General features: G+C 41.3%; 1 protein-coding gene across 1 annotated transcript; it reads left to right on the top strand.

The window, feature by feature from the left end:
* Positions 1–868: 868 nt before the first annotated feature.
* On the top strand, positions 869–26404 carry FECH (ferrochelatase). Its single transcript, XM_081320516.1, has 11 exons — positions 869–1091; positions 3023–3128; positions 5796–5915; positions 8629–8777; positions 16812–16946; positions 17662–17768; positions 18272–18370; positions 21170–21277; positions 23162–23326; positions 24109–24168; positions 26201–26404. Exons 1-11 carry the CDS (start codon positions 1049–1051, stop codon positions 26333–26335), a joined length of 1227 nt encoding a protein of 408 aa, XP_081176642.1. The 5' UTR covers positions 869–1048; the 3' UTR covers positions 26336–26404.
* Positions 26405–26809: the final 405 nt, after the last annotated feature.

Raw genomic sequence — 26809 nt, 5'->3', positions numbered from 1 at the left:
CAGCAAAGTATATTTATTTTATTTTATTTTAATTCCATTTATATCCCGCCCTTCTCCGAAGACTCAGGGCGGCTTACAAACTTAGCAGTAGCCTTCATTCTATGTATATGCCTGCTTATATTGTTCCTATCTACACCTTCAAAAAAAATATAGGCAGTTCATTCAAGAGTTCAGGCGAAGATAACCAGTGTTTCTGCTTTGAGATCTCTATTTGGAGGGTTATACTAGTTTTAAACAATCATGGGCTGCAAAAATGCATTTCCAGGGTTGTATCTAACTTTAGCGCCGCTGGTTGCCTACACCAGGTCTGTGATTTGATGTTGGGAGCACAAACACTGCTGCATCTGGAACTCTTACCTAGCAAATCTGCATCTATCAATGGACCTCAATGCAGCTTCTGCACCTGCTGCACCTTATTTAAGCTCCACTTGTAATGATTACTGGACAATGGACAATGGACAATGAAACGTTTGCAATTAGAGCTGTCAAGCTGAAAAGATCTCTGCAGCCACTAACTGGCCGGAATTTTTGAGACTTCTGTATCTCTTTGCCACTCTAAAATGGCCATCTGGATTTTTAGTGGGTGCTTGTCGTCTACCTAATCCAGTGATGGACTTCCTCGTGGTCTCCCATCCTCATGCTAAAGTGCTTCGCCCTCTCCCCACCCCACCCCACCCACCCCGGCGCGCTGGTTGAGAGGCTCAGATACGCGATCAGCCGTAGCCCACCCACCCATCAGCTAGTTCCACGCGAACCCTAAACGCTGAGTCACTCGGGCCGCTCATTGACTCACCTCTTTACCGCGTGACTCCGCCCTCTTTTTTGTCTTCCGGCAACCACCGAGAGAGGGCGGGGCTGCGGGGGCTGCCTAGTAGTCTCTCTGAAAGCTCCGCCCCCTCCGCCTGGTTTGCCGAAGGGAACTAACGTGCCCGGCAGAGCCTAAGAGACTTCAGACAAGGGATGCAACAGAGCAATCCGGTTCCCTTTGGAAAGAAGCTGTGCCCTGGGACTGCCGTGCAGGAGGGGAATCTGGTGAGCTTACACAAATATGGCTGCTGCCTTCCGAGCTGCGAGTCGAGTCTTGCATCCATGTAAGTATGTCAGTTGCCTTCTTTTTTATTATTATTTATTTAAAAAGGGGGGGGGGGGAAGGATTTCTTGCAGGATCCTCCAGCCCCGCAATTTAAAGATTTAAACAGGCTGCATTTTCCCCCTTAGTTGCCTCGTTGTATGCTAGAGGCTGGGGCGCTTGCCTTGCTTTCCCTCCTGCGGGGGCAGTGGGGGGGGCACGGCCAGAGCTTTCAGGTCGATCTACTGTAGGGAAAGGCTGTGAGGTTGTGGCTGTGTGGTGTTTGCACCCAGCCGGGCCGCTGTTACCTAAACTGCTCGGGCCGGAGAGGCATCGCTGAAGGCTTTCTCCGGCATCAAAACGCGGCCGAGCTCTGGCGGCTCCTTTGGATTGCTCCGGCGTTGCATCGAGTCAGAATTCGCACCCATGTGTTCGGGTTTGGCAAGCCACGAAAAAAGCTGCTTCGAAAGCCGAGGTTGGTAAAATGAGGACCCAGATTGTTGGGGGCAATTAAGCTGACTTTGTAATAATGCCGCTTGGGGTGTGTGAAAGCCCTAACAAGCAGGCATATACATAGAAAGAAGGCTACTGCTAAGTTTGTAAGCCGCCCTGAGTCTTTGGAGAAGGGCAGGATATAAATGGAATTAAAATAAATAAAATAAAAATAAAATAAATAAAGGGACTAAGCAAGTCCCCCCCCCTGGCCGCCGGCGGCAGGATTTTGTTCCCCCCCACCCTACGTGGCCGCGGGTGGGATTTCGCCTAAAGCAGGGGTCTGCAACCTTGACAACGACTTGTGGACTTCAGCTCCCAGAATTCCTCAGTCATGCTGACTGAGGAATTCTGGGAGCTGAAGTCCACAAGTCTTAAAAGTTGTCAGGGTTGCAGACCCCTGGCCTAAAGCAAGGGTCTCCAAACTTTAAGACTGATGGACTTCAACTGCCATTCTGGGAGTTGAACTCCATAAGTCTTACAAGATGCCAAGTTTGCAGACATTCCCCCCCCCCACACACACACACTGTCATAAAGGAAAGCGCACCCCTAAGAGCTGCTCTGGCATGGGACGTCTGGGGTGCAATAGCCTCAAGAAGAGAGGAGAATTTGGATGTTGCAAGGAGTCTTAGATATGTCAGCCCTAGATATAGTTTTCTCCCTCCCTCCTTAATAAGTATTTCCTTACATATGCTAATAGTGTTTATTTCCTACTGTTAAGGCTTATGATAAGGCATAATCAAAGTCTGTCTGTCTGTCTATCATTGCCAAAATAAGTCCTTACGTATGCTAATGGTGTTTTGTTTATTTCCTACTGTTAAGTCTTATGATAAGGCATAATCAAAGCCTATCTATCTATCTATCTATCTATCTATCTATCTATCTATCTATCACCAAAAGAAGTGTTTCCTTACATATGCTAATGATGCTTTATTTATTTCCTACTGTTGAAGCCTTTAATAAGGCAAAATCAATCAAAACAGTCCTCTCACATAATGAGATGTCCATTTGTGCACCACTTGTGACATAGTTCATTGTTTGGTGTGCAAAAGTTACCATCTTTTTTAGGCCTGCCCAGGAGGATCAGAACTTCATCACTTAATCTCAGGACAATCTTTCCAGAAATTGTCATCAGGTTGTAAAGTTTAATATGACAAAAGGGACAAGTGATTCCATTTTAAGAAGCATATTAATTAGATGCATTGGTTTCACTGTCAATTCAATGAAATCAAACTCAAATGGGGTTTTCTATCAACTACTTTGCCCAGGCTCCATCTGCATCTCTTCAGAAGCAGGAACTCAGGAAAAATTGTATGCAACGTAGACAGTAGCACACTGATCTAATTTGGGAAGAACAGTTCAGGGGTACGCTTTAGGACAGTGACCAAAATATTCTCAAAAAACATCAAGTAAAATTCTAGGAAGTAGATTGCTTTGTTTGGTCTTTTGTCTTCCCTTTAGTTGCAAAAAGGAATAACTGGAATCCAACAAGAATCCAGTTGCATTGGAGATGGCAGTCAACGGCCACTGTACAAAAAGCAAAGCCAGAGGTTCAACCTGAAAAGAGGTAAGACACATCAATGGAATTGAATGGATAGGCATATAATATTTTCCATCCGGCATTTAACAAATGCTAAAGCAGCCACAGTTGACTGAGAATCAGCAATCTGGTAAAGGAGGGAGAAAACTTACTCCTTTCAGTAACCTATTCATTAATTTATTGATTTTGGTTTGTCTCGGAGCTGCAGTTCCTGTAGCTGGAATTCTCCATGCAGAGAAAACTTGCTGCAAAACTTTTAAGAAAATAATATACATTCTATTCCAATAGAAGAGAATACTTGTAGCTCAGGGTTGAACTGTGTAGACCTTGGTGTACTCCTAGTTGTTTTCTTGCAGATATTTCATTATCCAACTAGGTCACATTATCAGTGAGCGTAGGGTTTGCTGCCTGTATATGCAGTGGCTTCCCTGCTAGATTTAGTGGGGGTGGGGGTGGGGGTGGGGGTGTAGTTTCTACCTTCATCTGCACTGATGATGTTACCTAGCTATGGAAGGAAACATCTGCAAGAAAACAAGCAGAAGTCAAGTTACTCCATTGTGCTTTTTATTCTAATCTCTTGCTAGGAACGTATTTGAGAATAGGTCCCGGTGAACTTAGTAGAATTAACTTCTAAGTGTAAGATTACGCTGTTACTTGCTTTGAGATTTGGTACAGAGGAATATCTCAGGTTTCTTTGGGGGTTTTTTTGTCCTGGGGATTTGAAGCATGTCCCAGATAAAGCTGTAGTCAATTTCCTTTTTGCTTAGAAAGAAAGATTTTGGAGATTTGCCTGTTTGTGCTAAAAGAGAATAGTGCAATTGGAAGAAATTTATTTAACAGAGCTCATTTAAAAGAATTCACTGTTTACTTTTAGAATTATTCCCTGAAATCAGCTTTTCATTATATTTTTTTAACTCTGTGACTCACAAATGCTCTTAATGGTTGATATTTTCCTAGGACTGGTAGTAAAACTGGGATTTCTGTTTCTTAAAATGTATCTGTTTCAGAAAATCTCAAGGGAAAGCAGGTCTTGACACTTTAAGAGGGTTAATTGGTGCACATTCATAATTATTGCATTGACTTTATGCCATAAGTGAGATTAGGATACTATTTGCTTTCTTTTCTCTCTAACTTTTTATGTTAAAGGTTTCTGACTATTCATTTACTGAAAGGCAGGAAACAAGTAGGTGATGAGAAAATTAAACTTCTAATACTTTTTTAAAAGTTGCAGACATTGTCAAGGGGAGGTAGTCCTCAACTTACAACTATTCACTTGGCACACACAAAAAAATGACTTAACAACCGATCCTCATGCTTAAAAGCATTGCAGCATCCCCACAGTCCTGGGATCAAAATTCAGGTACTTGGCAACCAACATGTATTTACAACAGCTGTAGCATTCTGGGGGCCATGTGATCACCATTTGCAACCTTCCCAGCCAGCTTCTGACAAGCAAAGTCAATAGGGGGATGGTGGATTCGCTTAGCGAACTTGTGCTCTGCTTCATAACTGCAGTGATTTGCTTAACAACCATGACAAAAGTTGGAAAAACATAGTGTAACAACCTCCTTGCTTAGCAATGGAAATTCTGATCCCAGTTGTGGTTGTGAGTCAAGGACAACTTGTGTAGTAACTATCCAACTTGTGCTTTGATTAGATAGAGACTTGTGCACGTTTGTAAGCACAAACCTGAGCTTTTTCCCCAGCTAGGAGAAAGTGCTACCTTGGAAGGGCAGGTTAAATGGACACACATAGGAGGCACCAGATTTTATCTTTTTTAACTCTGACCAACTGAATGGTATAGGGCAGGGGTCCCCAACCCCTGGTCCGTGGACCAGTACCGGGCCACAGCATGCCAGCAACCAGTCTGCACTAGCAAGGAAAGCCCCATCCACTGGATGAAAGCAACACACAAAACCGCATACCTTCCAGTTTGTGGAAAAATCCCCATGGAATAGGGTCTTCTGCTTGATCGGGTTGGACCAGAAGACCTGTAAGGTCCCTTTCAGCCCTCTGATTCTATGTTCTCTTTCTCCACTCAGCCATAGCACTTTCCCATCTATCAAAATTACCCTGGGATACCTAGGAAAAAAGTAAAGACAAAAACGATCTTTACTTGATTATCCACAAAAGGTGTACCCACAGAAGGTGCCATCGTCTAGCTTGACTGGCTGACCACAAAAAAAGTTGGACCAGCTTCAGTTATTATTATTTATTTATATACGGTTATTTAATGTTTTCACTTGTAATGTTTGATGTTTTAATACTTTTTTTTAAACATTCAAATTGTTTTATATTGTTATTTTATGATGTTGTAAGCTGGCCAGAGAGGCTTGATAGTGAGAGGGTGCCATCTAAAATTTAATAAAGAAAACAAATAAATAAGACCTTTAGGGGAAAAGTTCTGGAAAAAGGTAATTAGAAACCCACTTTATAGGAATGTGGCTCCTATAGTAGTGTTTCTCAACCTCAATGACTTTAGGATGTGTCTGGGTATGGAATTCTGGGAGTTGTAGTCCATTCACATGTCTTAAAGTCACTGAGTTTGAGAAATGCAGCTCTACAGTTACCAAAAGTAGAATCTGACTTTAATTTATAAATTATATGTAATTTATATATAAAGTTGTAATTATAATTTAAAATGTATAAATAGCGTGTGAAAAGCATTTTATTCTCCTTTGTTTTTCTCCACAGGAAACCTAAAACAGGGATCTTAATGTTAAATATGGGAGGTCCAGAGACTCTTGAAGATGTCCATGAGTTCCTGCAAAGACTTTTTCTTGATAGAGATCTAATGACACTTCCAGTGCAAAAGTAAGAGAATCCTCCTGCTACTGGTTATCCTCCTGAATTTCTTGAGGGAGGCTTAAGAACTTGCTTAATTGACCAAAATGAGTGCTATTAATCTGTTTCTCTAAAATACAAAGAAATTGAGGCTTTTGAACTATGGTGCTGGAGAAGACTCCTGCGAGTCCCTTGGACTGCAAGGCGATCAAACCAGTCAGTCCTAGAGGAGATCAACCCTGACTGCTCTTTAGAAGGCCAGATCCTGAAGTTGCAACTCAGATTCTTTGGCCACCTAATGAGAAGGAAGGACTCACTGGAGAAGAGCCTAATGCTGAGAAAGGTTGAGGGCAAGAGAAGAAGGGGATGGCAGAGAATGAGGTGGCTGGATGGAGTCACTGAAGCAGTAGGCGTGAGCTTAAATGGACTCCAGAAGATGGTAGAGGACAGGAAGGCCTGGAGGAACGTTGTCCATGGGGTCGCAATGGGTCAGACACGACTTCGCAGCTAACAACAACAACAAAATACTTTTCTTTGCATTTCTGTAGCTTCTTGGGTTCTTCCAAGCCCTCTCATGCATGTAGAGTGCATTTTCGCTACTTCCGGATCTAAGCTAGCAGGATGATTTAGTGCACGGGTGTCAAACTCGCCATGTCACGTGACGTGTCGCGATGTATCGCAACTCTTTGCATTGCCGTCAATGGGTGGGCGCAGCTTCAGTATGATGAAACCAGCCCGCGGGCCGCCAGTTTGACACCCCTGATTTTAATGGGTCTTTCTTTTCCACCCCGAGGCTTGCAGAATTCTTTGCCAATACCTGTAATTTGGGGATTTGCAAAATATCTTGAGAGCAGCAAGAGGGAAAAGGGAGAATGTATTTACATTTTTTAAAAAAGTATGAATGTTCATATGTACATTTTTTCTTTATCCAGTTCTACCTATTTGTGATTACCTACTTTCAGTTTTTCAATCATGTATTATACATTAATATAAACGCAGTAGAAGTCATTAATCATTGCTCAGGTTATGTCAGTCCTTGCAATATGAAAGAGCTACAGTTTCTGGACAATACCCAGATGCAAAATAGTGAGGAATTGCCCAATCTTATTATCTTTGTTTGGTCACACAGTCATTGCGATGCTTAGATTGGGTTTGGCATTTTTGTCTGTATTGTTATTATATACATAAACATGTGAAATCACAGCTGCCAGCTCTCTATGTGGTGTTAACCTTCACACACTAAGGACCTTCCCAAGAACCTAAAATGTTGTAATGTATTGGTGTAGTACAGTGATGGCGAACCTCTTAGAGACCGAGTGCCCAAATTGCAACCCAGAACCCACTTATGTATCATCGGGTGTGGGATGGGCATGGCCCATTGGGTGGGCATAGCTGCAGTGGTAATGGCAGACTGGGTGGGAGTAAAAAGTTCAACCAATCAATTCCAACTTTGCGAGATCTTTTTTTCCCCGCGAGAAGTTGAAATTGATTGATTGAACCTTTTTTTTCCTTGCACATGGCGGCAGAAGCCTAAAGTGAAAAGGTTTTATAAAACCCAGCTGAAGGCTTAGGAGTGGGGCGACAGTGCGAGTGCCCACAGAGACGGCTCTGCATGCCACCTTTGGCATGCGTGCCATAGGTTCGCCACCACGGGTATAGTATATGTGTGTTTCCAAGCTCTGTGGCCTCTTGTAATTGACAGATGAAATGCACAGTGCATAGATTTTCTAAGCGCTGTCCAAGGTTTTTGGGTATGCCACCAGTGTGCCAATAATCATGGGGCCATCATGGTTGGCTTATGCTATAATCTTTTGATTTCAATTTTCAGGTCTTGATACTTGGTGATCTTCTCCAATTCTTTCTCCTCTATTCTTTTCTTTCCTGGTATTTAAAACCCCTGGACTGAGGGCTTTTAAATTTTAAATTTAAATTTGGGCTATTGTTATTTAATCCTATTTTAATTTTAATTTTATCTTAACTTTTGTACTGTTTTAACTGTTTTTAACTTTGCCCTGTAAACCGCCCTGAGTCCTTTGGGAATAGGGCGGTATAGAAATCTAATAAATAAATAAATATTGCTACATCAATTATCCACACTTTCTTTTTCAACCATACTTAAATCTGGTGTACTATGAGCCAAGACTTTTTTTATCAGTTTGTATTTGGAAATCCCACAATATTTTTAACCTGCTATAACCTAATTAATATTAGTAGCCTAACTTTGTGTCGGTAACGTACAGTTAGATTGACCCGCTAAGACTGATGGAAATTTAATAAATCAAATCCTAACCAAGGGCCTAAGAATTATTAAGGGAGCATCTAAGAATGTGTGCAGTTCCAGGTAGGGAGTTTTTTTGTAAAATTAAGAGTGTTCAGGTTCTGATAAATTCAATATTTCCAGATATTGAAGTCCTATTATGGTTAGTTGCATAGTCAGCCAGATGTTTAGATTGGATGTGGCATTTTTATCCAGCTATCCAATCCTTCCCAAACACCTGAGACGCAATTATTACTGATAGAGCTAAAGGTATTGTCACAGGAAATAATTATAATATGCAAATGGACTTGGGTTTAAAATGATTCTTAAGAGACTGTATGGACAACACTGCTGTAGCACAGGGATACTATATTAGCACACAAAGTGGGCCTTTGTGTTTAGCAATTAAAATTTATTTTTAACCTATCAAGGGGGAAGAATGTAAAATGTATGGTTATTGACAATATCCATTTTTATGTATTTCAGTAAATTAGGACCTTTTATTGCAAAGCGGCGTACTCCAAAAATCCAAGAACAATACAGGCGGATTGGGGGTGGATCACCTATCAAGAAATGGACTGAGACTCAGGGGGAAGGCATGGTGAAGTTGCTGAATGAAATGTCTCCAGAGTCTGGTAATTCAGATTTTTATTTTTCTTGTTGAAGCTGCTGCTATGGGAAAACATGTTCAGAAATCTGAATAGCAGTTGTATACCCTTGCTGAAGGGTTGCAGTGAAGTGTAAGAGAGTTGCTTTTAAAATTACATTAGGTTGGAGTTGAATTGGAAGGTTTATTCCCTGGCCTTCAAATTATTTATTGATTTATTTACAGATAAATTGGATTTGGGAGATCTCTCATCTTCTCATATGGGAGCTCTTACCTAGAAGAGCAAGTCACTTTTCTCACATTTTCTTCATGTAACCCAAGCAATCTTGTTAGAGTCACATAATCAAACACAAGTGTGGCTTTATCTTTGCTCCAGTGAAAGTTATTGTCTTGTCTATTTCTTGTCTATCATTTATCTATTATCTATTTCTGTCTGTTTGTCTCCCTGTCTATCAATCATCTAAATCCTGAAGCAATATAACCAAAAAAGAGAGGGAAATTTTTCAGAGTATTTAAAAAGGTATGCCTGCATTTACTCTTGTAATATAAAGTTTCTAGCATTTTCTTGAGATCAACTAAACTAGTTGGTTAAATTCCCCGAGACTCTGAGTGCTTTTGTCATTTTAATGAAAGCATCACACTTGTATCACAAACTCCATGATACATACCCCAAATAAATAAGGCTTGCTGCTTTCATTGTTCTGTGTCCCCTGATCCCACTCCCTGCACAGACATGGCTGAAAAATCCCTAATTTAGTTTTCCAGCAGCAAGAGCTGTTTGTGGAAACACTGTAAAGTGTGGCTTTCTGAAAATTTTGCTCAACTTAGACTTAGTGTAAAATGATTTGCAGTGTGTTGGTAAATACCATCCCATCCCTGCCATTACCTGCTCAATATCCTTCATAAGAGATCTGTACTAATCAAAAACCTTGTATGTTCTTAGAGTTATGCCATCCTTCAGAATAATCCAACCAATATGTGGACAGGGAGATAAAATTTTTAATTTTTCCGTAAGAAAGAACATGTTCAAGCTATTTGTAAAGAGGTCAACTATTGGAACCATTTCCTTTTCTTCTTTCCTCTCACCTGTGCAAATGAGAGCCCTGTTGGTGGCCTAGTGATTACTTCACACACCCCAGGATGCTCCAAGTGTAGGTGCAGTGAGAAATAATCATTATCTTGAGAGAACTGAGTAAGATCTTGCACAAAGGACAGCTTGATTAAGAAAAATATCCGAAGTATTTCCCTCAAAATGTTTTCTGAAAAAAGACAAGTTTAAGACATCTCTTCTTAAAATGTGAGGAGGTTCTCATTAGGAATGTTGATGTCTGCCTAGGCCTCTCTGTGATTAACAAGGTTCCCATTTGACTGTGGTTTACACACACACACCCTGTATAGTTAAACAAAGAGAGCGCCATTGGCTACACCCAACAGCTGGTCAGTTCCTCCCTTGAATATGGACTAGCTGATAAGAAGGAACAGCTCCAAGCTACTCTGTACAAGTAACCCATACAAATGCCCACTTTGGGAGTTGACAAGCTAGAGCTAATTCAGACATGAAGACTGTGTGTGGTGCAATCCATCAGGTCAATGCTGTTGTTTGAGGGGGAATTGGCTCTGTCTTCCCATGTCCGGGGAAAGTTTATCCTGGAATATCCCTCTAGCAAATGGTTCCATCATTCTCTCATATGTTGAAGTAGATTTCATAGGTTAGTAAGTTATTGTTTGGCTAAGATCATCATTTCAACAACTATAAGCATCCAGACAAACATGGCAGTCATAAGTCATTTTTTTCAGTGCCGTTGTAACTTTGAACGGTTGCTAAATGAATGGTTGTAAATTGAGGACTATATGGGAGTACATGAATATTCTTTCAGCCCTCTCACTGTCTGTGCAAGTCGACAAGGAACCAGAGATGGCTTCCTTGGGGTTGATATTTTCACACTCACTCTCTCTTTCTGGGTTTGACTATTTTAATTTTTATAGTGGCTTTTTTTCCTTTTTTATAATGACTTTTTATATTTTCATAATGAACATTTTTACGTATCTGTGGCGCTTATTGCTTGTTGTACACTGTCCAGAGTAATTTCTTGTGAGATGGGCGGCCATATAGATATGATTAATAATAAACTGACTGTGCAACCAATACTAATAATTATAATTGAGTTCCTGTATTATTTTTAGGGACGCGGTGGCTCAGTGGGTTAGGATGCTGAGCTTGTCGATCTGAAGATCGGCAGTTTGGCGGGTCGAATCCCGAGTACCGCGTAGCAGAGTGAGCGCCTGTTACTCGTCCCAGCTTCTGCCAACCTAGCAATTCGAAAGCACGTAAAAATGCAAGTAGAAAAATAGGGACCACTACGGTGGGAAGGTAACAGCGTTCCGTGCGCCTTTGGCGTCTAGTCATGCTGGCCACATGACCACGGAGACGTCCTCGGACAAGCGCTGGCTCTTCGGCTTTGAAACGGAGATGAGCACCGGCCCCTAGAGTCGGAAACGACTAGCACGCATGTGCGGGGGAACCTTTACCTTTACCTTTTTATTATTTTTAATTTATATGCCATCCAATGCAGTCAGGTAACTCTGGGCAGCTTATAATTTATTAAAAGCAGCGTTACAAAAGTAAGTATAAGATTAGATTAAGAATTAGCTAAGATGGCAGGAGTATACAACAGATGGAGGTGGGATCTTCTGTTTAATCCAATAAACACCTGCAGAATAGCACAGACCCCATCTGGTCCCCAGGCCAATCACCAGAGCCGGCTTTAAGGCCCTTTTAGAAGGCTAAGGGGGGAAACGGATCCCACCTTGAGGGGATACGATGTTCCAGAGGGCAGGAAGCATGACAGAAAAGTCTTTTCTCTTGGATCCCACCAGTTCAAATTCCTTAGCTGACCGGACCTCAGCGCAAGTGGGGCAGGCCAATCCTATTAGGGTGAGACAGTTTCTTGAGTAACCTGGACTCATACCATGTTGTTCCTTTGCTGCAACATCAAGCAAGGGCCGATGAATGAGAGCGTGAAATTGTAAGTGGGCAATCCTAATTTTGGGATGCAGGGTGGTAAATTGAAAGAACATCAGGAACATTTTCAGAGCGTCCTTCAGCAAACCAAGCTCAGAGATCACCAAGGTCTCCACATTCTTCAACAGGCAAATTAGACAGTTAAAGGGTTGGGACTTCAGAGCAGCAAGTTAATGATTTAGGAAGTATTATCTGGGCTTGTCAGACCTTCTCACTCCTTCTTATTTCATGGTGTGGTTTCCCAACTGAAAGCCACCCTGACTTTTATCTGTTTGACTGTCTCTTGCATCTTAATAAGGACTCCGATTATGTAAAAAAATTCTACCATCGCAAGCATGCTAATATCTTTTGCAGGGGAAATTTTTCAAGACAGCGAGGAGAAGCACTGCTTAGATCAAGGCAGGGTTTGTGATTTTCTTAGTTGAGCTGAGGGCTGCCCATTGCACTGAATTTTTTTAAAAAAATGCATCTTATTAGCTACATTTTATAATTGCTGGAAGCTTTTATATTATTATATTTTTCACCTGGGTAAAATGCACATATAGCTCTTCCAAAAAGAAATGCTTATTTCCACCATTTTTCCTTCTGTAGGAAAAAGTGGGAATGGAAAGTTTAAAGCTCTTATCTAGTGTTGCATATCATAACAGCGGCAAGGTTGGTGTATGCCCAGAACTGAAAAAACGAAAATACCCCGGATGAGAGCGAATGAATTAAAAAAAATTTGATGTGTGCAGAGATGGATAGACTAACCTTAGAAATTAAAGATAAGGATGAAACAGAGTACTACGAAGTTTTGGTTAAGATGTATTATTCGTTAGACTCAAGGATAAAAAGTCAGAACAAAGAAAGCTCGTCTAGAAGAAAGTGTAGACTTTCAACCCCAAAGTGACCGTAAGATAGAGATCAGAAAGAATATGAAATAAGAATGGAAATGGAAGTTGTGTTATAAATATATGTAAACATGTATGTAAATATGTAAATAGTATCAACTAAGCATAGAAATAGTATAAAAGATCAATGACTAGGGAGATATATGGTATATGGTATAGTATGTATGGTAAAATAACAGCCAGGAAAGTCACACTGTGTTCAACCTGTTTTTAAATGTTTATTCAATAAAAATTTAAATTAAAAAAAAGAAAGTTTAAAGCTCTGGATGGCAATTGTGCGAAGGATTTTAAAAAGGTAAATACTCAAGTTAAGCTTAACTGCTGGAGACTATAGACACACGTCCTTATAGTTTTCTTAAAAACCATCTGGAGGTGGCTTGCATTGGCTTCATCTATAATTTTTCTTTTAAAAAAATCAACCAGTTTAGCTCATGAACTAAGATTTCTTGATTTCCCATTCGAGTTAAATTTTACTTAACATGAAGTGAGTGAGTGAGTGAATGAATGAATCAGTTTGGTGTAGCAATTAGGGCATCAGGCTACAAACTGGGAGACTGTGAGTTCTAGTCCTGCCTTAGGGACAAAGCCAGTGGGGTGACCTTATGCTTCTCACTTTCTCTGAGACCTGGGAAGCAGGCAGTGGCAAACATTTCTGATTTAAAAAAAGGTCAAGAAAACTACTTAGCCCAGGCAGTCACTAGGAGTCAAGACTGACTCAAAGCAGCTTCTAGCAGTTAAAGCCCATTGATTTCGGTAGGAGAACTGAACACAGAAAAACTTCATTCTGCTTACGCTGTCTTCAGTGTCAATTTCTTATCTCTTCCTCCTATGGAAAATGGGCCGCACACTTCTAGAATTAGAGCTTTTACCACCTCCAGGGATTGATTCCTGGCTTCTAGAGCAATGTTCCCCAACCTTGGCAACTTTCAGAAGTGTGGACGTCAACTCCCAGAATTACCCAGCCGGCATGCTGGCTGTGGGAATTATCGGACTTGAAGTCCACATGTCTTAAAGTTGCCAAGGTTGAGGAACACTGTAAATAGTGGTCATGGTCAGCACTTTCCTTTTTCTTATAGCTTGGAAGCATTTTGGCGCTCTCTTTTTTTTTTAGGGTGTAGCCCATTTTATACTGCTGTAAAGAATAATGCATCTATCTTCTCCAGGTTTCCATGTCCAGGAATGGCCAGCTAGATGGCCTTAGAAAAGCTGTAAATGAGATAGTAGGAAATATTTTTATTTTTTTATTTTTTATTTTAATTCCATTTATATAACGCCCTTCTCCGAAGACTCAGGGCGGCTTACAAGCTTAGCAGTAGCCTTCATTCTATGTATATGCCTGCTTATTAGGGCTTTCACACACACCCCCAAGCGGCATTATTACAAAGTCAGCTTATTGCCCCCAACAATCTGTGTCCTCATTTTACCTACCTCGGAAGGATGGAAGGCTGAGTCAACCTTGAGCCTGGTGGGATGCGAACCTGCACTAATTGCAGGCAGCTGGTGTTACTTAAGGAGGCATTAGCCCACTGCTCCACCAAGGCTGTAATAGCATCTGCCTCTTTGTATCTTCCTGCATGTTCTGTCCCAGCCTGTGTGAGTCTTTGTTATGCTCACCAGGAGAAACCCCTCTTCCACGAAACAGGCAGGAGATGCAAGAAAAAAACCAAGCCCTTTTATTCTCACAGACCTGAGTCAATGTCCAAGGCAAACAAACACAGCCCACAGAAACTATCCTCAACATGAATGTTTGCCTTTGGCAACCAGCACCTCCCACACCTTCCCTTTTATAATGCAGCCAAGGCGTGGCTTCCTAATGCCTTCTCCTTTGCCTTTGGAGCCGCCCCATTGCATCCCCCTGTCCTGCTCGCTTGTCTTGCCAGCGCCTTCGTGCATCCTTGATTTCTCCCAGCTGTGCTTCATCACTGTGCAACTCAGACTCCCAGCACAGCTGTGTCTCATCCTGAGCGCGAGTAGAGGGGCCAGGATCCTCGTCCGACTGTGAGTCTTGGAGCTCCTCAGAGCCTTCCTCTGACTCTAATGTCACTCCAGGCCCCTCCTCCTCCTCCTCTGACTCCTCAGACTCAGCTGCCGGATCCACTGGCTGGCGAGGAATCACAACACAGCATATACCACTGAGAGTCACCCTGTCTCAGATCTTGAAGGCAGCCCAAGGCACTGCAATAGCAGCAGCATGTGTGGCCATTGTGGCTGGTAGCATGTTAATGCTTAATCACTGAAATGTATAGCACAATAGCAGCATTTGCAAAATGAGCTAAATTTGTTCACTTTTAACTGAGGTAGAGTTTTGTTCATACTGTGGCTTTCATATATTACCGTAATCCAGCCCATTGCATTATTTAAACCCCAGAAAATAATTTAGTAATCGGGTTAAATGTGATGTGCAAATAATAGACTTTTCCTTTAGGCCCTTTTCTAATCCTCTTTGGAGATCTCTCCAGTACTTTCTAGTGCAATCCTCTGCAGTGGGTGTTTCTCAACCTTGGCAACCTTTAAGACCTGCAGGCTTCAACTCCCAGAATTTGCTAACCAGCGCCCTGGCTGGGGAATTCTGGGAGCTGAAGTCCACACATCTTAAAGGTTGCTAAGGTTGAGAATCAATGCTCCAGAAGGAACGAAACCAAAACTATTTTCTTGCAGAAAAGAAAGCTTGGACAGTCCTTTGGCCCATAAATTACCTTAAACCAGATCAAACCGCTTCATCGGCCTCCACGTTGACAGCAGCCTGTGAGGAGCTTTCTAGAAAATCTTTCTAGTTCTTGACGCTGGATCCATTTTCTGCCAGCTCTACCTGACGGGAAGAAAATAAATCTGTTTTGAAAAGGGCTGATGCTAAAGCAGTTTTGTCTCAAAGGTGCTTCCTCCCCCCAGTGGTGGTGGTGGTGGTGGGAGTGATGGAAGGATTGTATTTCTTTGCAGTCATCTGTTCATTAGCACTCTCTCCGAGAGCCATTGAGGCCACCCAGGGTTGAGGCCACTGCGAGCCGTTGAGGCCACTTCTCCTTCCTCAAGAGGAAAAAACAATCCAATTGCTTTTTGTACAAAAGCACCTTTGAGAAAACTGGATGACTTAAGAATCTCCATAGACATAAAGCAGTTTTGGTTCAAAGTCCTTGCAGGACCAGATAGCATCCTTGGAATTTTATTTTACTATGGGTGACAGCACCCATACTTCCTTTGTCCTGGAGAGCGCAGACTAATTTAAGGAGTGCAGAACCAGTTTTGTAGAACCAGTCTTGTCTCTCACAAACACACAACAGTGTCCCCAGTGCTTTTCCCCCACTAGGTCTCCTGCCTGAGGCTACCATCTCATTCTACCTAACAGTAGGGCTGGCCCACATATTGATGACGCTAAAGCAGCTTGTTACGATCCTATTTGCTAGCAGACTCATTTCATCTGATCTCCAGGATGTACAACTGAGTTGTTGCTCTTCTGAGCAATTTTTTCCACCTCTCCAGATGTTTTGGAGTTTTAATTATTTAAAGACTTGCGTAGTTGTCCATCCTAAAGCGCAACTATGGACTGCTTACCACAATATCCACAATCATAAAAATAATAAAACCTAAAACCAAACTTAACCTGGGGCCTCAGTTATCACCTTGGATACCCCATAACCAATTCCAGTCATCCTCACTTTACCCCAATGCCTGGATAAAAACCCAGGTCTTGATGGCCTTCTGGCAGAGCGGGAAAGGTGTGCTTCTTATTAGGTGGCAAGATTTCCGGGAAGGGAACTGAGGCATGCTTACCCATCTATCCACTTTGGTAGGACAGGTAATAGTCTCAGGGAGTAACAGTCCCAAATAGCTGGAGGGTGTGGATCAGTGTTTTTAAACTGATGATAGCTGGGGAATTCTGGGAATTGAAGTCCACAAATATCTGTGGAGATTCTCAATCAACCAGGTCATGGTTGTCCCAACGGTGCTTTCTCAAAAGGCAACTTTCTTGATTTTTTTCCCCCCTGAAAGCATTTTGCTTCTCATCCAAGAGGTTTCTTCAGTTCTGAAGTCCACAAAGTTGCCAAGAAACACTGGTGTAGATTGAGGAAAATGGCCTTAGTCGATGTAACTCCAAGAAAAAGCTTTGTTCCATAGACTGGTAGAGAGCCACTTCATTCTCCTTTGCTTTCAGCTCCACACAAGTATTATATCGGCTTTCGCTACGTCCATCCTCTGACGGAAGAAGCAGTTGAAGAGATGGAAAAAGACGGGATTGAAAGAGCCATTGCTTTCACGCAGTATCCACAGTATAGCTGTTCTACCACAGGTGAGTTCAATTGCATAATAAGGTCATTTGCTAAGTTCCAAAAGGAGGATTGGGTCAAAATCAGCGATGGGCAAGCTTAAGAACCTGGGCCAAAGACGGCATAATTATGTCACCAGATAGAGGGCAGAAATGGATTCAGCTTGCTTGTCTACTTTGGGGATGATAAATTAGGGCAGTGTCCTCAAACTTGGCAACTTTAAGATAGGCCAACTTCAACTTTCAGAATTCCCCAGCTGATCAATTCTGGAAGTTGAAGTTGACATGACTTAAAGTTGCCAAGCTTAAGAAACACTACAAGTAGTGGTCATGAGACAAGTCAGCATTTTCCATTTTCTTGTAGCTTGGAAGCAATTTTGCTTTTTTTTTTTAAGGGTGTAGCCTGTTGTAGGGCTTACACTCTCGTTTTTATCTCTGTCCCACCTCAAAACATGTTTGCGAGCTATTGCTTGGGGCTTGGGTTTGCTACTGGCTGCAGCATAATTTGCAGAGGACTTGGGGTCAGAGAGTTGAAAGAAATACTTATAGCAGACATGTCAAACTCGTGACGTCGCGCAACGTATTGGAGCATTTTCGCCATTGCCGGCAGTGGGGTGGGTGCGGCTTCCGGATGACACATCCGGCCCGCGGGCCAGCAGTTTGACACCTCTGACTTATAGGAAGGGAGAGGAGGTGATCTGCTCTTGGGTTTCCGAGTTCATTATTTTTCATTCTTCAGGAAGCAGTTTGAACGCAATATATCGCTACTATCACCAAAAAGGAGAAAAGCCAAAGATGAAGTGGAGTACAATTGACAGGTGGCCAACGCACCCTCTCCTGATTCAGGTATTAGAGAAAGATATTTTATGCAGGGATATTTCAGATTTATCACAAGTATTGTCATGTCTTCCTCAATTTCCTCACCTCCCACTGCTGCTCAGAAGGCTTATCTGGATGCCCTTCATTTTATCTGAGTCCTTAGCTGGTAGTTCTTGACTTATCACCACAATTGGGACTGGAATTTGAGCCGTAAGTCATTACGGTCAAGGAACCCATGGGATCAGGCCTGATTTTTAGAGACTGTTTTTATGGCAGTCGTGAGTCCGAATCATGTGATTGCTAAGTGACATTGTCACAGGACATTACAAGTGGCCATAAATTTGGGGCAGTTACTGAGCACCTGAAATGCAGTCGCATGACCACGTTGGGGGGAGGGGAGCTGTTGGAACTTTGGAACTGGATCCTAAGTAGCCCTGTACTTATTGTAATTTCAAACATTTGCTACGTGACCGTCGTAAGTCGAAGACTACCTGTATTTAATGCTTAATTTTTTTATTTTTGCTTTTCAGTGTTTTGCAGACCACATAAAGAAAGAATTAGATTTATTTCCACCGGATAAAAGAAAAGACGCTGTGATCCTTTTCTCTGCTCATTCTCTACCAATGTCAGTGAGTAACAGCAGTCAGGTTTTTTTTATCCTGTTAACTCTTTGCTTTAAAGATGAAAGTATTTTCTGTCTGTCATAAAAATCTACCTTGTATTTGATCCATTCATCAGTATAACATCCATTCTGTTCAGGCTAACAGAATATAGCAACTGTACTGTTGTCTTATTTTTGTTTTAAGATGGAGCACTGAAAGAGGGTGAAATAGCAAAGGCTGTTGCTGAACCAAAGGAGGAAAGAAACTCAGTACAGTGAGACTTGCTCACCTTTGTAAGCAGTATGTGTAAATCTTAACTGATTTTGCACATTAGTCCAGGCATTAAAATGAAATGAAACGAAATGATCAATATTGTTAGAATCTCATGAGATTCTGGGATCTTTTATGATTTCAGAAATCTCATTTCTATGTTTTTGCATCATTGTGTGTAGATCTTAGGAATTTCTCATGTGAGAACAACTGAAGCCTTGCAAGATTTCAGTGATAAAACAAAAGTTGTCAGCCTGAAGAACATTATCTAAAAGCACATGAAGCCTGCCTTTAGCTGCTCTTGATGGCAAGTCAGAAACATACCTGCAGAAATAGGAACAAACAGAAGGATCTAACAAAAATTGGGTTTTATGTCTCCTTGATAGCTTTCATACCTCTTATTTTCCTCCTTCCAACCTAAACGTGAACTGCAGTTCCTTAGCTTCCACCATAAGTTTCATTATGGGTTAGGAATAGGTAGTTTTGATGATTTTAATATATTTATGCTGTAAGCTACTCAGAGTCGCTTTGAAATGAGATCATCCCAAAGGTTCTTTTTCCAAAAAGCCACTGGACTTTCTTGGGGATTTTTCCTTGAAATTTTTTCAAAGAGAAACGCTTTCAAGGAAAAAACAACAACAAGGAAGTTCAGTTACCTTTTCGAAAAAACATATTTGGAACATCCCTAAGCTGGATGAGTGAGAATCTCCATAGACATTTGAAATAAGATGGGTAACTGAATGAATGAATAAATGAATGAATGAATGAATTTCATTATGGTAGCAGACTCAGACAAACCTCTATTCATAGTAAAAGTTGCCAAGCATAGTTTCACAGAGGTAGTAACCTGGTTGAGATGTGACACTCTTCTCCAAATAGGGATTTTGTGGGGAAAAGAGAAAGAACAGAGCAGAAATCAGCAGAAAAGGAGAACATGTGTCTTAAAAGTTATGCATTGATATAATATACATATTTGTTAGGATGATTGTCAGGATTTATGATACCAAAGGGTATGTAATGAAACTCTACGTAACAATTCTTTTTTTGGGGGGGGGGGGAAACAATCTGTAAACAAAGCAAGAAACATTTTTTCTGTGCTTAAAATTTAGCACAAATGATACACATTTGCAGGTATTTGGTTAGGCTGTTCATAGCCTTCTTATAAAAAAAAATAGACTTTACGCTTGAATCCACATTCTTTGTTAGAGTCATTGCTGGAACTTAAGATAGGGAACGTGAAGTCCCTATCTTAATTAATTCTGTTTTTCTGGATGTAATAGTCAAAAGGTTTTAATAGCATAACAAAATAGTGTAAAGCAGAGCTGATAATGTTTGGTTTATAGAAAGAAATTGGGCATTAAAACTTGAAATGGTCTCCTTGCGGCCTCAGGTTTTGCAATTTGTGGAAATCTGCCGCCATCTAGTGGTCTTTGGCAATAGCAGATACAACTCTGTAAATGCAGTAGATCCAAAATAGGCTGGAAAATTAAACCACAAATAATAGAATTCTTTGTAATGGATTTCTTTATTGGCTGCTGCTGGAATTAAAGCAATCCTGCATATTAAAAATGAAAATTTATAAATATATTTTTTTTCCTAATCAATGCGGCTTCAAGGCTAGGAGAAACTGTGGCTGTTTTTAATGGATTTTGGAGAAGATGAGCAATTTAAAAACAAAAAAAAACAGGCAACCATCTGCTCAACCTTCACTTTGCCTAGAGATGGTTGCTTTATCTACAAGTAGTCCTCAACTTACAACCATTCAATTAGAGACCATTTGAAGTCACAACAGCACTGAAAATAGTTACTTAAGATTGGTCCTTGCACTTAATCTGTCACAGCATCTCAGTGGTCACTTGATCAAAATTTGGGTGCTTGGCAACCAGGTTGCAGTCTCCTGGGGCCATGTGATCACCATTTATAAAACCTTTCCAACTGGCTTCCAACAAGCCAAATCAATGGGGAAGGCTGGGTTTGTGTTTTTTTTGAATAACCACAGTAGTCACTTAACAATTGTGGTGATTCATTTAACAGCCATGGCAAAAAGGTCATAAAACTGGACGTGACTCATTTAACAATTGTTTTGCTTAGTAATGGAAAATTCTGGTCTCAGTTCTACTCATAAATTGAGGGCTAGATGTATTGCAGTAGCACTTTCCTGGACCTCTTAGCAAATGCCTTGCTGATCAGCAATAAGGTCAGCTAGATTGTGCTTCAGTGGATAGTTAAGCATCCCTGAAATATCTTTAGATTGTTCCTAGCTGGTGGTGATCGGCGGAGCATGGGTCTCTAAAACCAAGCTTGAAACTTTCCAGTATAACGTGGGAAGCAGGGGTTTATCTTCTGCCTTTTCTGGATCACCTGGACTATGATTCTAAGTAGCATGGTCACTTCCTGGTTTTAAAATTAACTTTTTAAACATGAGAAAAATCATAAAGATTAAAGGACTTTGGGGGGGCTCAAGACTAGAAAACAATTTAAGGTCCTTGCTTTATTCAAATTGGTGTTTGTCTTCTTTCAGAAAAATTGCTTGTCTTCTTGTCTACTGTGCTGCAGGTAGTTAATCGTGGTGACCCATATCCACAAGAAGTGGGAGCTACTGTTCAAAAGGTGATGGAGAAACTCGGCCATTGCAATCCATATAGGCTTGTGTGGCAGTCCAAGGTATGTCATCCCAGGGAACTCTGATAAAATGCTTCTCCATCACTGAATTGGTTTGGGGTTTGATTCAGTCTGAATCTGACTTTGGGTTCATCTGCCAATTGTTATAAAACATGTTCTGGTGTCATACATCAGTCAAATAAGACAGCTTCCATTTCAGAGGTTGGCCACAGAAGAAGTTAAGGATGGTGATGACTGGTTAAGTACTTGTGGAAGAGATTACCAAAGAATACTAAGGTTGTCAGCTAGATTAGGAAATTTAAAAATAGTGTAGAAGAATGAAAGGACACCACTTGTCTTTTGCTATCAAGAAACTGCAAGAACACGTCCACAAAGATCACTCTATCTCAGTAGGCCCCTGAGCACCCTTGTCTGGGCTCCAAATTAATCAGTGTCAGGCAATAATTGGATGGGAGAGTCTTAGCAGAGAATTCCAAGACTGGAGGCTAGTTGACAAAGGTTTCCTAGAGAAAAAAAGCAACTGAAAACTCCCAAGAAAACAGGCATGTCCGTTAAGTTGTCAGGAATTGAGCTTGAGTTGAAGAAGGTTCCTCTGTAGTTAAGAAAAATCTAACAAACAAAATGGAGGTTGCATCGTCCCTCCCCATCCCGGTCTTGTGGGCATGAATCCAGTTTGTCTCTTTGTATAATCCTGTTGGACCCAAATGACCCTCCCTGCCCTAGACAGTGCCCATCAGACCAAAGAATAGAAGCCGTCCACCATCTCCCAGTACAGCCCAAGGGCAGTCCTAACAAAGGAAATTGCGGCATAGAGAAACCCCAAACTTCCATCTTCTGTTGATTGGTGACCTCGGTATTGCATCTTCTTTAACAATGAGCTTTCTCAAGTCTGCTGCCCTCCTGAAAGGCTTTACCTAACAGTAGAAATAACTCCAACTACACCCAGCTCTGCTTGCTTTTTTACATTGCCTAGCAAATCAGATCTCTAGGATTTTCATCTGTGTAGCCCTCAACATCTATAAAAATCTTTGCTTTTTCATTATTTGGGATCCCTCTTTCTTGTACAGCATATTCTCCTGTGTCAAACGTTTGCATTATGAGATAATCCTCAGCTTATGATCACAATGGAGTCTGGATTTTCTCTTGTAAGTCATGGCAGTCATAAATTGAGTTTTGCGGTGATTGTTAAGTGAACATCATAGTCATAAAGCAAATGCCACAGTGAATCCACTCATTCCTGTGGGTGTTTTTTTGCTGGAAAGTGACTGAACTGAAACTGGCCAAAAAAAAGTCTTAAATTGAACCAGGTCAATTTAGGGAGACTTGTAACTTTGAACAGTTGCTAAATGACTGGTCATTAAGCAAGGACTACCAATAGTGTTGCAGTACCAACAAACCCTGGAGCACTAGAAGACCTCCAGAGTTACTTCCAAGTCTGTTATTCTGTTAAAATTCTTTCCCTTGCTGCGTTGTCTTTCACCTAATCTATATGTTTTTAGCCCACTGTCATCTCCGTCATGATGTAATGCAGACCTTGTGGTTTATTCAGAACCCGATTTGGGGATGCAAGTCCACAGCTAACCTAGAAGAATGATTAGGAGTTCCCCACCTGCCTCTAACCAATGTTTGGAAAGAAGTGAAGCTAATGTTTTGAGAGGGGGCAGACAAAGCAAAGACTCATTGGAAAAAGACCCTGATGTTGGGAAAGATTGAAGGCAAAAGGAGAAGGGAATGGCAGAGGTTAGATAGTGTCATCAGTGCAATGAATATGATTTTGGACAAGTTGCAGGAGAAAGTGAAAGACAGTGGGGGGGCATGGCGTATTCTGGTCCATGGGGGTCACGAGTAGTTGGACGCAACCCTGAACAACCACCACAACAATACTAAATTATTGTTTCTAAAAACTTCTTTCTTTTGCTGTCGTAGGTCGGCCCAATGGCTTGGTTGGGTCCTCAGACGGATGACACTATTAAGGGCCTTTGCCAGAGGGGAAAGAAGAACATTTTGTTAGTTCCAATAGCATTCACCAGCGATCACATTGAAACACTCTATGAGCTTGACATTGAATATGCGCAGGTCTTGGCCAATGAGGTAAAGCCATCATTTTTCTCCCCACTGTTTGCCAAGAAGCTCTTGAACAGGAAACAAGTGTTCCCAAACGTCAAGTAAAAAGGTTTAGGATTATTACAGGTTGGGTTTTCCCTCAGACTTTCAACAGATGTAATACTACACGAAGGAGCTGTAAGTTGAAAGATAAAATAATGCATCTTTGACATTGGCTCAGAGAGTTGAGGACACAGTTCCATTTCTGACTCAGTGGTTTTCAGCCTGGGGCTTTCTAAAGGTGTTGGCACTACGACTCCCAGGATTTCAAGCAGCCTGGCCAATGTTCATCTCCTGTTGGAAGGATAGGATAGTCCATGTGGGCAGATAGGATTCTGAGGAAATGTTGCTTGTGCAGTCACAGATGGCCGCCTGAATGACAATAGACAGTCAGGTAACAACGATTTCACCAAAGGCAAGAAACTGAGGCAGCCCCACACCTTCTTTTCTAGCCTGCATAGCAGTGTTTCTCTACCTTGATATACTAGCTGGGGAATTCTGGGAATTGAAGTCCACATGTCTTAAAGTTGCCATGGTCGAAAAACACTGGAATAACGAATTGATGCCAGCCTCTGTCGCAATCAAATGGAATTCGACAGTTGAATGGTGAAGAGGGATTTTGAAGGGGGACTAGGAAGAGAGGCTTTTGAGAATGAAATATGAGAAAACTGTTCTTTTTGTGCTTGTGAAAATGAACTGAATTTAGCTCTAATTCCATTCCTATTGCTTTTAGTCAAAGACTAAGCCGTTCCCCTTCTCTTATTCTTCAGTGTGGAGTTGAAAATATCAGAAGAGCGGAATCCTTGAATGGAAATCCATTGTTCGCCAAGGTACCGGTTCCCTCAGTCGTGGAAAAACCCAGTGAAAAAGACAAGAGACAACAACACAAAACAATAATTCTTACTTTAAGATTCAGAGGTTTATTTTGCTAATAATTTGGAACATAGCAAACATGATAGCACAACATCACTTACATTAGTAACCCATTGCAATGAGGTCCAGTGACATAGCAAGTCCAGCAACAACAGCTATAGCCCAATGGCAAATCGATCAGGTCCAGTCCCAACTTTTTATACCCTTTTTCATCTTAAGACCGTAGACAGATGGTCAGCAATCTTACACTTTCTGCAATCTTACGCTTTCTGCTGACTTTCTGCTGAACATAACTTTCCTCATATACCCGTGTATGTTGGAACTTGCATCCATCAGCTACTTTTAGTTCCCTATTTCTTTCTGTTCCAGTCCTTATGTTCTAAATATGTTTAAAGCAAGCAAGCTTAGCAAACTCACGTTAAGTAAAGTACAATTGCAAACTGCAAAATTAAGCATAGCACAGACTTTGGTTCAATACTTTTTCCATGAGGCCTGATTCGGTTCACCTGAGCCTAAACCTTGCATAAAAGAACAATAGCCAATATTTTCGTTTTCCACACCCATTTCCCTGAGGAACAAAAAATATTTTATTTATTTATTTTTCATATTTCTGAATCGCCCATCTCCCTCAGTGAGGGAGAAATGTGGAATTTTCCAGTGAAACCACTACAGGTAGACTCCTGTTTCTCTGGCAGGAATGGTTCTCCTTTGGTGGCCACGTGTACCATTTTTGGAGGGCTGAGGATTACCAAGTGGGTGGGGTCACTTTATCCATGGAAGCAGGCCTAGATGGAGGAATTCTGGCAGCTTCTTTTGCTTCTTCTAAAACAGGGGTATCAAACTGGCGGCCTGTGGGCCGGATGTGTCAGGTGTAGGCCACGCCCATCCCAGTTCTGCAAAGGCAAAAAACATCGCGATTCGTCACGATACATCACGTGATGCGATCGAATTTGACACCCGTGTTCTAAAGTGTGATATGCCTATTATAGGGTTTTCACGTGTTGTAGGCAAGTCTTCTATCAGTTCTCTGATTGGCAGGCTCTAATGGGTGCAGATATGGGCCCCAGTGATATCTTAGCTTCCCAGAGTTGCCCCTTTTTTTCCCTCCAGTTACTGACACCACTGTTCATTCTCATTTACATTTCCTATTTTGGGACCTGTTGTATTTTTGTGTTTATGGAATCCTATCTTGCATATTGCTCAGAGTCAAATCCAATTTGGGGGCCCTCCAGATATATTGGAAATGTCATTAGAATTCTTAATCCCAGAACATCTGGAGGATGTTCACTTAGACAGCTTGTTCTGGCTCCCTACTTGCTGCTTCATTGAGTTCTTAAACATAAAAAGTATGAAAACAAGGGTATAAATAAAAGATTGCAATATTGTATTGAAAAACAATGGAAAACTTCTGATTAGCAAATTCTTGCTGATTCCTTTTTTAAGTATTAGTTGGTCATTGGTATTCTCCCTCCCTCTCCATTTCAAGTACTTGTTTAGTGACCGAAGTTAACAACAGCTCTTAAAAAAGCGACTTATAACCATTTTTCATACTTAAGACCATGGCAGCATCCACAGGGTCACATGATCAAAATTTGGACGCTTGGCAACTGACTCATATTTATGATGGTTGCAATGTCCTGGGGTCATATGATCCCCTTTTATGACTTTGTGACAAGCAAAGTCAATGGGAAAACTAGATTCATTTAACAACCTTGTTACTAACTTGATTGCAGTGGTTCACTTAACTGTGGCAAGAAAGGTCGTAAAATGGTGCAGAACTCTTAACAACTGTCTCACTTAGCAACAGACATTTTGAGCTCAATTGTGGTCGTAAGTTGAGAACTGTATGTATGTATAGGTATGTGTATATCAATAATCACGCTAACCACCGTCATGCTTAAAGTATTATTTGCTTATAGAATAGCTTGCTAGCAGATTAGAAATTTATTGTGATCATTTTACTTAAATGTATTTTTTCATCCTTTTCAGGCTCTGGCAGATTTGGTCTGCTCACACCTCAAGTCGAACGAACTATGCTCCAAGCAGTTAACACTCAGTTGCCCGCTTTGTGTGAATCCCACTTGTCGAAAGACCAAATCATTTTTTACTAGTCAGATATTGTGAAAATGTATACTGGCAGATGCTATCGGGTCATTGGCTGGAGTAGATAATACAGATTCTGTGAAAAGTGCCCATTTATTCTGCCTTCTTTTGCCCCTCTCAGGTCTGCGTTTTTCTCTCCAAGTAGGATTTGCAGAGGTTGAAAGAGCTACTACCACTTTTTCCACTGCTTTGGTTTTCTCTTGAGGAATTTTGCATTGGAAGGGACACCACATTTTAAGGGCTTCGTCTTCTGAGTTGCTGAAAATCCTCATTTTATAAAATTAAACAGAATGCATGAGGTTCTTAGAATTTGATGGCCTCTTAAGGAGAGCAAAATTTTGATTACTTGGGACAAGTGCTCTAACCTTGTTGTGCCAGAGTGATGTTGAAGAAAATCTGTTCACTTCGTAGGAATTGACCCTTCCTCAAAAGAGAGGGAAGCTTGATTCTAAAAGGACCATATATACAGTTGCAAGAAAAAGTATGTGAATCCTT

This window comes from Vipera berus, assembly GCF_964194415.1.
Source record: "Vipera berus genome assembly, chromosome: 2".
NCBI classification, from domain to species: Eukaryota; Metazoa; Chordata; class Lepidosauria; order Squamata; family Viperidae; genus Vipera; species Vipera berus.
The sequence above is the reverse complement of the archived record's forward strand: the minus strand, read 5'-3'. Positions and strand labels throughout refer to the sequence as shown.

Coding starts and splice junctions, on each gene's coding strand:
- FECH (XM_081320516.1), top strand. CDS start 1,049: ATGGCTGCTGCCTTCCGAGCTGCGAGTCGAGTCTTGCATCCAT. Junction 8,778..16,811: donor TGAAATGTCTCCAGAGTCTG/GTAATTCAGATT, acceptor CTTTGCTTTCAG/CTCCACACAAGTATTATATC. Junction 16,947..17,661: donor GTATAGCTGTTCTACCACAG/GTGAGTTCAATT, acceptor TTCATTCTTCAG/GAAGCAGTTTGAACGCAATA.